General features: G+C 38.2%; 1 protein-coding gene across 1 annotated transcript in view; it reads left to right on the forward strand.

Annotated features, from left to right (window-relative positions):
• Positions 1-3,608: 3,608 nt before the first annotated feature.
• LOC135710109 (actin-binding Rho-activating protein) overlaps positions 3,609-12,776 on the forward strand; it is a 42,556-nt gene continuing 33,388 nt past the window's right edge. The window contains exon 1 of the mRNA XM_065232595.1: positions 3,609-4,401. Coding sequence (XP_065088667.1) covers positions 4,357-4,401 — 45 coding nt within the window. The 5' untranslated portion in view covers positions 3,609-4,356. The remainder of the gene's footprint in view (positions 4,402-12,776) is intronic.

Here is a 12,776-nt window from a genome sequence, read left to right on the forward strand (position 1 = left end):
TAATTGTCCCCTATAAAGGCTGACTAAAAGTAAATTGGTACGCACAAAAAGACCTGTAATTCGTGATTCAATTGGTTAAAAAAGTCCATTAATGGTTGCTTTACAGTACTTTTATTAAAACTTCAAAGTTACTGCATTAGATGGTTACATTTCTCCAGTTCGAACGAAATCTCAAACATTCCTCTTGATGGAGCCCATCACCGCCCGCACAGTGGAAACGTACACGGAATCAGCGCATTTCTTCCATTTGACCCGCATTTGCTGGATGTCCCTGACTGCCCCGCCGCTTCGTCGAAGTCGCTGCTTGGAAATTGCCCAGTATTTTTGGATTGGTCGAAATTCCGGGCAATTGGGAGGATTCATTATCTTGGGGAAAAATCGATCTTGTTGGCAGCATACCACTCCAGAACCCCGGAGATGAACCAGCGTCTGGATGAAAGTCTCCTTAATAAAGACAACCAACCAACCAACCACTCGAGAACCATCTTGGAGTAGTGGCAGCTGGCCTAAAGATGACTTTGCCCCTATGCTTGCGGATGACCGGCAATACACGGTTTTCCAGGCATTCTTCGATGTAAACTTTGGATGTCATCGTCATCGTTTTCAGGCCACAACTGCAAATCGCTTGCCAAATCATGGTCTTCTTCGCGAACTTGTCGGCAAACACGAACTTGAATCTTCCCGGCACATCCCCACGTCCAGTCGCGATGTAAAATTTTTGACCGCGAAGCTGCTTAAAATCGAGTTTGACGTATGTTTCGTCATCGATCAAAGTGCAGGCCTGTGCAGTTTCGTGAAAACACGATCGTACAAAAGCCTTGCACGCTTTTTGGCCACGGAATTCTGCTTCATGTGCCGGTTCGGATGTTTACTGGCTTTGTACGACTTGTATCCTTCCCTAGCAAGGATGTTCCGCACCGAAAGTTGACGTTGTACCTTCTGGCCCCATCCCGGATCGCAAGACCGGGATTGGCTTTAACGCACCTCAACATCTTGCTGCGCAGCTGACGATCCCTGGTTCCGGTTTTTTCGTAAGTCGGCTGATTCTTTTCCACATTCAGGGTTTCTTTGTTTTCGGCATCTTCAGCACTTTAGCCAGCTTGGAACCGGACCACTCCGGATTGTCCAGGTGGTTGTGCACAATATTTTTTCTTCTTTCGAGTTGCATTTGACGTTTTTTATGAACGCGATCGACTACTTTGATCAAACTTGCACCAGTTGTTCGCTATAGAAGTGTAAACAAACCACTGTCAAAGATTTTCGATTCACAACACTAGAAGCATAGAGGTAACTCTAATACTAGTAGGTCCCGAAGAAACGAGCTCTACTTTTTGGCTCAGCTCTGGTACTATCTTCGGTCCCAAGCTAATCGATTCACCCCTCGAAACATAGGAAATTCCACTAACCCCTCATTTTATCTGTCAAACTATCAAAGCGAATCAAAACAAACATTGTGCAGTACTAGAATTTCGACTAGAATGGGGTACGTTAATCGATTTGCTTGGGACCAATAGGTTAGTCAAGTAGTGAGCCAATTTCAAATCGATAGTTTCGTATTGATTGTTGCTAGAAGCGTGCTAGCGGCGCGCGAGGGGCGTACCAATTTACTTTTAGTCAGCCTTTAACAACTTTCACCGGGGTCATCCTTGGGATCTCAATATGATCTAAGCTGCAATTGCCTGCATCTTTGTTTCGGAACAACTGCAATCGAAAACTGGAAGCACACTGCACTGAAAATGCTGACAGCAGCTAGCAAAAAAACACACAGAACTGGCAGACTCAAGTTGTTCATATTTTCCCAAACTTTGGTCAGTTTTGTTCATTAAAAAAATAAGTTTTATGTAACTGCAAATCAAATCCGTTTTAGAAGCAATAATTTCAAATTAATTATCAAAGCAAATGATCAATTTGCCGATTCTGAACTATGAGATTTCAATTCGTCACCTCGTTTTCCCCTGGCCATCTCCCATCTATCTGTCAGATTGGGCTCTGAACCATTTGACTGATTTTTTTTAACTTTTCGTTACAATTTGACAGACGGATAGTCATCGATTAACCCTGGTATCCAAGCATAATTATTTCTGACAGGCAAGAAGTTGGATTTTTGAGTTAGAGTTTTGCACGAAATTCGTATATAATACAGGAATTTTCGAACATGGAAAATAACTTTCGAAATGTCACTTTTAACCAGGAGTTAAATTTAACTCGGTAAATGGATCACAACCTTAGACGCTCCTTATTCTTCTTCTTTATATGTTTGCAGTGACATCTACCACTGCAATAAATAAGGGCTAGTGGCTTTGACATCATTTTCAAACCCGCTCAGAAATAAAACAGAATAATCGAGCAGTTGCAAATCTGGTTCAACATAGTGCTCGAATAATGTAACTGCAACTCAACATTGCGACGGGTGCGTTTCTGTTCTAGTTTCAAATTAAATCAGTCCATATAAAATAAAACAGCATTGCGAACGGCCTAAGGATTTCTTTGATATATTTTTTATTTGTTTATATGCACATGCTTAAAATTAATTTCCTTACTAAAATGTGAATGTTGTAAGGTGGGGAACGAACAATTTTCATTTTTTGTCACCCCCACTTTCGGTATATAATATCTTACCAAGTCCTATCTGGTAGTTGCCAATTAATTTCAAAATTTAGCCACTACGGGGCGCTAACAAATGTTCGGCCTTTGGCTATATTATTAAAATGGTAAGATCTCAAGTAGTCATGTAGGATTTTCGTTTTCAGCAAATCGTGGCCACAGCAAAAACAAAATGTAACAATCGTTCCGCATGGTTACCAAAGAAAAAGTGATTTAGCGCTAAGAGTTGTGTTTGTTCACCCAAGTCAATAAATCTACACAAATTCAGCACATCGTGACTGGGCACCGCGACGAGAAACGTTCTATGTGCTCTGATATTCATACAAACCTATCAGTGAGTAACGAAGATTTTGAGTTGCACTTTCAATTCTAGCGAACATTTTCGGGTGCGAAGGAGTAGCGATATCAGTGCCGTAACATTCCCATTCGCATGGGAACAAAGTTGTCCACAGTTCGAAATCTAATTTAAACCTCTCCGCAAAATCACGCCTTCCATTTGTTATGCCTTTCTTTCTTTGGTTCGAACCTCCGACCAAGCGTCTCCATCCATTCAAGCATTGACCGCTTCGCGTTGAGTGACATTCTTGACGTTTGCTCGCATCGCAGATTCTCCTTCTGGTTCTGGGCGTTCTGGGTTACGAAACCACTTCTGCTCCTCTCGGCGCTCTCTTCGACGGGGCCGGGGGATAGGACAAAGAGAATGCGAGCGAAACTGTTGCACGCTCCCGTGCGCTCTCTCTGTTTCGAAAGAAATGCTCCAATGAACGCGCGCGAAATTTCAAATTCTCTCTTTTTTCGCTCTCACGTGGGTAAACATTTTCAAGCGTGGAAAAAAATCATCAAACGTGTGGTGGGTGGTTGGGTGGAGGGTGCAGGGTGGCAGCAGCATTTGAGCCGCTTGCACTCTCTCACTCATCTTTGTTGATCGCGTCGTGGTGGTGGCGCGGCGGGCACATGGAATAGCAGTGAAAATTTATAAAAGCATTTAACCAATTTCGACACCGCTCACTCGCAAGAAAGTAATTAAAGTGATCGCATCGCATCGTTACTTACGTTTATATTTTATTTTTTTGATTTCAAGAGTGGACCGCCGCGCACACATTGAGAGGATTTTCAGTTTTCGCATAGTTTCGGAAAACTCAAGCACACAGTCGAGTCGGTCGGTGGTGGTCGATTCTTTAGCACGAGGTCACTGAATCTACAGAAACGAGGATAGTTTGCAGATTTTCTTGTGGACAAGAGGATCGTCAAGCAGTCAGTCAGCATCCAGCGCTAGGACAGAGAGGATTCATCGTGAGGAGCGATCGAGCCTACTGTTATTTGAAGTTAGGAGCAATAGTGTTGGGTGAAGAAAAGGTTCAGGAAAAAAGCAACACTGAATTAAGATCTGCAAAATCAAAGTCAAGTGTACATTGGCATTGTTTGGTTTGCGGTTCGACGGTCAGCGAAGTGTTATGATTATTGGATAACAATTGTGCAAATTTGCGAGTGTTTTTTCGAATCGCGCGAGTGGCATAATTGGCGAAACGAGCGCACACAGAACCACATATTTAAGAACCAGTGGAGCAGACAGTAATTTCAGTAAAGGTGAAGAAATCAAGATAAACACAAACACGAAATTCGTTCAAGTTGAAGATTGAGTGGTAACTGTACCGACAGGTGAACAAGGCAGAGCAATCAAGCACACTGTCCAACCAGGAGGAGCAGTCAGCCAGTAGTTCCAGCAGTGAAAATCCCCCGAAAATCAGCGTAATGACGGACGTTGCCCACGAACTTGGTGCCCTGCGGATGATAGTGGTGAGTCGCAAAATTGAAAACTCTCTACTTTATAGTAGGTACCTGTGGCCTTCATCGAGTTCACACACACGGAGTTAACAGGGTGTAAAGAGTTCACTGATTCGCCTCTCGGTTTCGGTGAACCGCCCCGACAAAAGTCCCAGACTCGTCGGATACGGGTCATAAATGTTGCAAATTAGGTGCGCAGCACCAGTGTTTTGGAGTGGTTCACAAGAGGGCTTGCTTATTCTTTTTTTTTTGTATGCCACAAAGAGCGATAGAGAGGAAGAAAGTTTGGCTTCAGTTCGCTAGTTTTTGTTTACGATCTCGCGCAGCCAACAGTTGGCTATGAATGGAGTGTGTTTGCACTTGGAAGTTTTTGTGGGAAAGTCTCGTTAAAATTAATCGGAAATGACCGACCACTGCTGAGTCGGTCTGACTGGCTGGCTGGAACCTATAGGATGGTTGAATTGGTGGTACTCTGTTCGGCTATAGTTGACTTAGTGAAAGGGGAACTCGAGCTTCCAGCAGTTGCCAAGTGGCTTGACCTTGTTTTGAGGTTGCTTCACAGTTGGTTAGCCATATGGAAAAAGAAAAAAAAAATATTTGATTCGTAGGTAATATTCAGATGGATAGACATTTATTGACTTAAACGTAGATATTGAAATAGGGTAGGAGCTACTTCGGGCATAGGTGCCCATTTCCGTCATATCGTCAATGATTTCGACGTGAACGAATCAATCATACGAATTTGGCACGATACACAGTAAAAAATAAATTTTAATATTACATCCAAGAAGATGCACTTCAATCATGTTAAAAATCTCATGTAATTTTTATGGCCACAAAAATAAACAAATGCAGTAAAAGTAGCGTAATGTCACTTCATGCACTGTATTAATGATAATTTTGTCCTTTTTGGCAAATAATATTACACCTTATTTTCGACCCGATTGAAGTGCATCCACTTTAATGTGATATCAAAATTAATTTTTTGCTGTGTAGTTTATTCAAAAGCTACAAAACAAAGTCTACAAGAACGCATAATATGAACGTTTCTAGCGAATCAATTTTTTCTGACTTCATCTGTAGGCCGAAGTGAATTAAATGGCGTTTCAATGTGTTTGAACTGAATTGAAAGCCGTATGACGGAATTGTAAACAAGAAGCAGTGTTAGATTTCTATCAATATTTAAAAAATGTGTGACTTTCTAGCTAATCTAACATTACGTATGGAAAGGTAAATACATTTTGAAATCATCTTTGTTAGAAACATTGCATTTTTTGTACAAAAGCGTTCGAAAAAGATCGGTAAAGTGGGGGTTTTGTTCCGTATGGCGGGAATTAGATCTTAACCCTGCGTATTGATTTTGAGAATTCGTTAAATTCTGCTAAAAAATATCATGTTATATTAGTAATAAATATCTTCATGAGAAATCCTTGAGCGGGTTCTTCTGTTTCCTGTTTAGTTATTTAACACTCCGAACACGATGCCTTCGGTAAAACTTGCAATGTTTGAAAAATCATAGCTAGCCATCTATTGACGAATTTCAAATCCGTTGGCGGTATTTGAAACTACATACTTTAAAGCTTTATTCGGTTTCAATAGATTTAAAATCGGTCGATAAATTGCTGAGCAACGATTTTTCATTTGCGTAACACATTTTACTGGAGGCATCGTGTTCGGAGTGTTAACACGAACAAATGTCACAACTGAGAACTTTATCTATATGGCAAATTGACGACAACTCGACTACGGAGTTGGCAGCACCCGCTCAGATCCCAATGAAACATTTTGGGTGTAAACATTTTGTATGCTTAAGCACCCGAGTAGCACACTTTCATCACAATAAGTTATAGCAATTTGTTTATGACTGAAATAAGTCGTATATAAGTTTCTGCAATTAATTTGTGACAAGCGTGCTACTAGGGCAACTTTGCATACTTATTTTCCATGAAAAAATCTAGACGACTATTTGGACAAAATGGAAATTTTCTTCAACTTTTTCTACAAACAAATTGAACTCAAAAATGCTTCCCAAGAGTTATTTGTAGAGAATTATGTGTGTGTTTTCATAAGAAAATGTGAAAACGTTAAAAATATTCTTCCTACACTGAAAAAAATATTTTCGAATTTATATAAAATATGAAATGTAAAAAACATATTTTTTCAGTGTAGGAAGAATGTGTTTCGCAACAACTTGATGTTTTTAAATTATTAAAAAATTACAGATACAAAAAAACTAATTATTTACAAGTCATTCATACATCTCAAGATGTACATTTTTACAGGAAAATGAAATTTTTCGTTTTTACACTGAATGAAACCGCAGCAGACGAGTTTCATCCCGAAGCGGGTAAATTTCATCAAGATCCCTTACAAATTAGAATAAAACATTGCTTAAGAAAGTTAAGCTAAGCATGCTATGATTTTTATTTTCAGTGCAGGTATGAAAAATTACAAAATTTCAGTGGACCGTGTCGAAATTCATCGAACGAAGTCTTCGGTTCACCACCCAAGCATCAAGTTTAAATTTGAACGAATTTGGAATAGACGAAAGCGCCTGTTGTAAGAACCCTTACCAATTCCTTTGAATTTTAATGGTTGTAAGACTTTGTTAATTAAGCAACTTTGCATACTTTTTCAGGGGACATGAAAAAAAAATCCCTTTTTGAAAGAAGGAGAACAAATATACTTACGGATCACCCACAATTATGGATCGCTTACATTTGATTAACATACAAACTGACTGACTAATCCACAATTGTGTTTAGCTGAAAACTGTGAAAACTGATAAAATCTTAAACAATTTCAATTAAACAATCGAATTTTAGAGAAGAATGTGAGATTGCAGAAGAAAATATCACAAACATAAAAATATCATTCCTACACTGAGAAGTTGGATCCGTGATCCGTATTCATCGGAAAATGTTTCGGCCATATCACCGGCACCTTTCTGTTAATAGATTGTAGCCCGTACCCTCGAATAAGCCGCGAGTATTCGGACCCCTCTTGTACTAGCTCTAGTGTTAAGAAACATTGTAAAATGTAAAATGAATTTCGGCTCCGTAAAGCTTCCGCATTTGAGCCTTGATAAAAATGAATTTATTAGAAAATATCTCCGGAACCAGTTGACCCTTTCCAAAAATATTCAATAGCATTCTAAGGAACAGTGGTACCTTTCGTTTGGAGGCTGATGAGTCCAAGTCGGTTTGATGGTTGCGTCACCAAATTTTGACATTCTTCATACCTACACTGAAAAAAAAATAATACCATACTATGCTTAATTTGCTTCGTAGGTTAAAGTCTTCACACCAACAATGTTTCAGTCGAGTTTGGAAGGGATCTGGTTGCAATTTATCCGCTTTGGGATGACATTCCCCAAGTAACATGATTCAGACTTGTAGAACGCTATAAAACCTCTATAAAGCTTGCAATGTTACTTGGGTCATCAGCTGTGATTTCATTCAATGCAAACACGAAAAAGCGCTTGTTAGAATATTTTTTTCCTATAAAAGTGCTCATCTTGGGATGTATATGACCTTTGACTTGTAGATAATTAGTTTGTTTGAAACCAAATAATCAAAATTTTCAAAATTTACGTTAATGAGACTTTTTTTAAAATAAATGTTTTTCGGTGTATGAATGATATTTCAAATTTTTTGACATTTTCTAATCTAATTCTCTACAAATCAATCTTGGTCAAATTTTTGTATGTCTTATATTTCTGAGTTATATTTTTGTGTAGAAAGAGTTGAATAAAGGTTCCACCCGGTTCAAATGATAGTCTAGATGTGGACTTTTAGATTATTAGTCTGTTCCTTTATTTAATAAAAAAATCAGAATATTCAAGAAGATAGAAGAATTTTCTTAGAAGATCTTTAGAGTAGGACATAACTGAAACCTTCGGCCAGCTAGATATCTTTTAAATACTTCCTGATCAAGCTGCCGTCTTTTTGGAAGCAAATCTGAGATACGACATTTCTCGCGTAACTTTTCAAAAGGACCAATCCCCCTTATTCTGCGCCGCGAGTCAGGTGACGTTACGTGCAAATCAAATGGGGAGTCACCTCACTAGTGACAGCTAGTCACATTTCCGGCGGCCTCAATTTAACATATCCGCCATTTTGAGAAAATTGAAGCTGCAGTTCGACAGATTATTATTTTAACTGTTTAGAAACAATGCATTCTTCAATACTATTTTTAACCGTAGTTAGTCAATAATGTTAAAATTCAGTAGAAACAATATAGAAAAAATCACTTGGAACGTCAAGTTGTACATCGGACATGTTACATTTTTCGAACATGAACGGTTTTTTTCAATGACATAAGCAATGAGTGTTGCATTGGATTCCCTTTCACAGATTTCAGAAAAGAGTACCTAACATCGGAAAAAATGACTGGTACCCTTACTTACAACCTTACATTGGTTTTCCATGCCCTGCCTTTAGAAAATGTTAGGCAGTCCAAATTTCCGACGTAATCAAGTAACCCTCGTTTCAAACTGTTCATTGGACAACTTTTTGGCCTATGATTATCTTAAATAAATGAAAGTAAATATGGATGGGTGTTTTTGTATCACATAGTATGATAGAAGAGCAATAGCTCGATTTCTTTACTTTTGTTACTTAGAGCCTTTTGAAAAGTTACGAGGGATTTTATTTTGTTTTAAGCAGTTACAGATCTTTAGAATAATCAACCTGAAGTCTAGAAAAAAAGTATCCTTTAGTGATATTTAATCGAAATTCCGTGAACAAGGCTTCGATGTAATTTTGACTCTATTTTTCGAGTGGATTTTTTCACAAAATTGAGATTTATTTCACTGCAATTGCCTTCTCAATTGATGTACCATAAGATTTGATAAAGAGTGAAAAATTGTTGAGATATTGTTAAAAATCCAACACTGCTTCTTGACCCCAATCTCGGACTACGGATTTTAAATTCGACCTAAAGCATACAAATAGATTCGGTTGGAGCGCTTGTTTTGATTTTGATAATAATGGGTGCAAACATTCATATCACGCGTTGACTTCGTTCGTTAGCTTTTGAACTAGCGCCAAACGCATACTTGAATTCTTAACGCCAAAATCGTGGATTTGTTTGATGTTTTCTGCTCGGCAGGCCCAAAATGGGCGATTAGGACGAAGTAGCTCTCTACCCTATCTTAAAAGTTTTCTAAAATTCCACGTATTTTCCTAAACTTATACTCAGTTCCATAAGCTCAAACGAATCTCCCCAAACTTCTTTTCAATCCATTGTGCTTATCCGATGTTTCTTTAGCTTATAAGAAGTTCGTTGAACTTATCGGAAATTCCGGCTATATTTACGGTTTTCCATAACTGATACAAAGTTTCCTAAACTTCTATGAAGTTAACTGTATTTCTACCAAGTTTGTTGAAATTGTATGAATTTCCTATTAGTCATACAATGTTCCCTGAGCTTCTAAAAAATTTCATCAACTTGCGCAAAGCTCCCTGAGCTTCTTCCATGGTCCTTTATTCAAGCTTTATTTATTTTACCAAAATCTCATCTACGGTGGCAACGCTCTGATGAGACAAAAAAAAAAACACCATTCTAAGATCCTCCCCTGATCCTCTGATCCTATCCTTCGACAATGTACCCATCTAACCTCGAGTAAACCGCGAGTATTCGGCCCAACTTCTACTAGACCTAGAATTAAGTAAATATTGCTACGAAACAATAAATTATCGGCTCCGTAAAGCTGACGCAATTGAGCATTTCAACTAAAAAAATCTTTGAACGTTTCCAAACATCTGGGAAATTCCCAGAAATTATTTGAAATCCCCCAAACTTCAGAAGTTTATCGAGCGTTTTTGAAGTAAGATCTGTGAGAATTTGCTACGAACTCAAGTAACCATGGGCACGTTATTTCTCCTTTTTGGCTATACACGGGTCTCATCAGAACTGGTATATCCGTTGTTCAGCTGTATATAGCCAAAAACTGCCCTAAACTGATTCGAGGAACCCTGAAGTTCTTCCTGAACTTTTTCAAAATTCCCTGAACTTCTACGACATTTGACTGCCCAAGTAACAATTTTGGTTTTATGAGGGTTCTGTAGACCATGATTTAGACTTGTAGAATGCTACAAAACCTCGATACAACCTGCAATGTTACTTGGGTGAGCTTCTACAAAGTTTACCAAAATTTTATGCAGTTCTCTGACCTTTTACAAAATTATCTGCACTTCTACGAAGTTTAAGGTGCAATTTACTTCGATGGATGTCCGAAAAATTCAACCGCCATGCGTGTCAATGATGCGTCGAAAAAAAAACCGAGTTTGAATTTTTGGACATCACACCAAAGCAAAATTGTACATTAACGAAGATCCTCAAATTTTGCCTCACTTCTACGTTTCTCGTTGATTTTCTGCAAAGTTCCCTAAAGATCCAGGAAGCTTCCTGAACTTGTGCGGAATTTCCTGAAATATTGCATGTCCACTGAACTTGAAAATAAAAAATGGTCCCGAGCCTTTATGAGGTTGCCTAAAAATAAACACTTTTTCATTAATTTCTAGAAATTTCCTGATTTTTTACAAAGTTCCCTGAAGCTTTACGAAGTTCCCAGAATTTCTACGAAGTGTTTTGGATCCCTATGATGTTATATGAAGTTTTACAAAGCTTCTAAAGTTATTACGAAGTCCTCTGGAGCTAAATAAAAATTCCTAAAGTCTTCCAAATTTCTACAAAAATCTCTAGATTTTTCAAAAGTTCGTTAATTTTCTACAAAGTTCAATTAAGTTTTACAAAGTTCACTGAACTTCTTGACTATACCGAGTAGGAGCGGATAAAAGACGACGGGAGCAGCTGAATGAAAAACAATTTGAAGAAGTAAGGGAGTTGAGGGCACGGCTGAAAGCGTAAAGCGGAAGCCACCCAGGATGCGTAAAAGAAACATTGTCCTCATTAATATTGTTATCAAAACGAAACTTCACTGCTTTTCGACTGCGAGGAGTCCTTTGGAAATTTGAGCCTACCAAATAAACTAAATTTAAAAAAAGTAAGAGGTTGTATCCAAAAAACGACCGTAGATTTGACGAAGGATTACGCCCTCGGTATCAATATTCGGCGACTGTGTTAGAGAAACCACTTTTTCCCATTACGGAAACGCCTCGTTTTCTGATGACATTTTCGTGCACAAAAAGTACAACGCCACGCGCCGAAAGTACTGCTCCTGCTGCTGCTGATGACGACCGGACTCCACCACTTTTTCAATAAACACCGTTGGCGAGACCGGATGGAATTCAACGTTGAAATCTGTGTTAGGGAAAACGCTTTTTTGCAGGCACTCGGTGAAAATTTTAATCATCATAGCAACAGTTGCACATATGTGCAATTTTCAATAGTGACCTATTGAAAATTGATATGGTCTTAATTTAATTCGTAGAAAATTGTCCAATCCATTGGCATGTTTAGAATTCAAATCCATCCACTATTGACAGAGTTATAAGTAGTCAAAACCTGACCTCTTTTCGTAACGCGGTCGATTTTGGTTTTTTGAAATTGCACCCCGTAGATGTTGCCGTAAAAAACTGAACTTAGAAAATTTGATGGACATCTACAACATTCTTTGCACTTCTACGAAGTTCACTGAAGTTTTATTAAGTTTCCTGAAATTCCACAAACTTTGCTGAGCTTCTACAAAGTAAGCTGAACTTCTATAAAATTTGCTGCACTTCTAGAAAGATTTCTTAATTTTCCCATACGAAGTTCCCTGGACTTCAATACAGTTCCTGGAACTTTTGTGAAGTTTCCTACAGATCTACGAAGTTCCTTGAAGCTCTACAAAGTTATCTGAACTTTTAGGAAGTTTCCTGGAGGTAACGAGACTTTTCTTTTAATTTAATATCGTAACAAATTAGGGGAAAATTTCACAACATTTTTTCCCCAAATAATTTCTATATTTTATTTCCCCTTAAAACTACACTAATTATTTTAATTCATTATTAATTTATAATTTACCATTAAATGAGTCATTTATCCATCGATTATCTATTAATTCATTTGTTCGTTCCATGTAATTTAATTTTGATTTCATCGCGGCACTAACAACTCTAAAAAAGGAACTTATGGATGAACTGCACAGTAAGCAAAAACGGTCGCTACTAGGCCACCGAGTCTCTTATAGCGAGTCCTTAATCGAGTGGCCGTTATAACCGTTCAATCCCGTCGGTGGTTTTTCCGAGATCTTCACCGTTTGAAAGGGAGAGTTTTCCCGTCATTTTGAGAATACTACTCAAATTTATCATCGAGAAATTTTCAATAACTTTTTCTCTCGATATTTTCGATTTAGACAAAGGTGACTCAAAAAAAGTAATTCTCAAATTTAATCATATTTTGCATGAAAAAGTTTCCCCGACGAAACACTTGATTAATAG

Source organism: Ochlerotatus camptorhynchus, unplaced genomic scaffold (genome assembly GCF_037179485.1).
Source record: "Ochlerotatus camptorhynchus isolate MF236.1 unplaced genomic scaffold, CSIRO-AGI_Acam_v1.1 ptg000370l, whole genome shotgun sequence".
In the NCBI taxonomy this organism is placed as follows: domain Eukaryota; kingdom Metazoa; phylum Arthropoda; class Insecta; order Diptera; family Culicidae; genus Ochlerotatus; species Ochlerotatus camptorhynchus.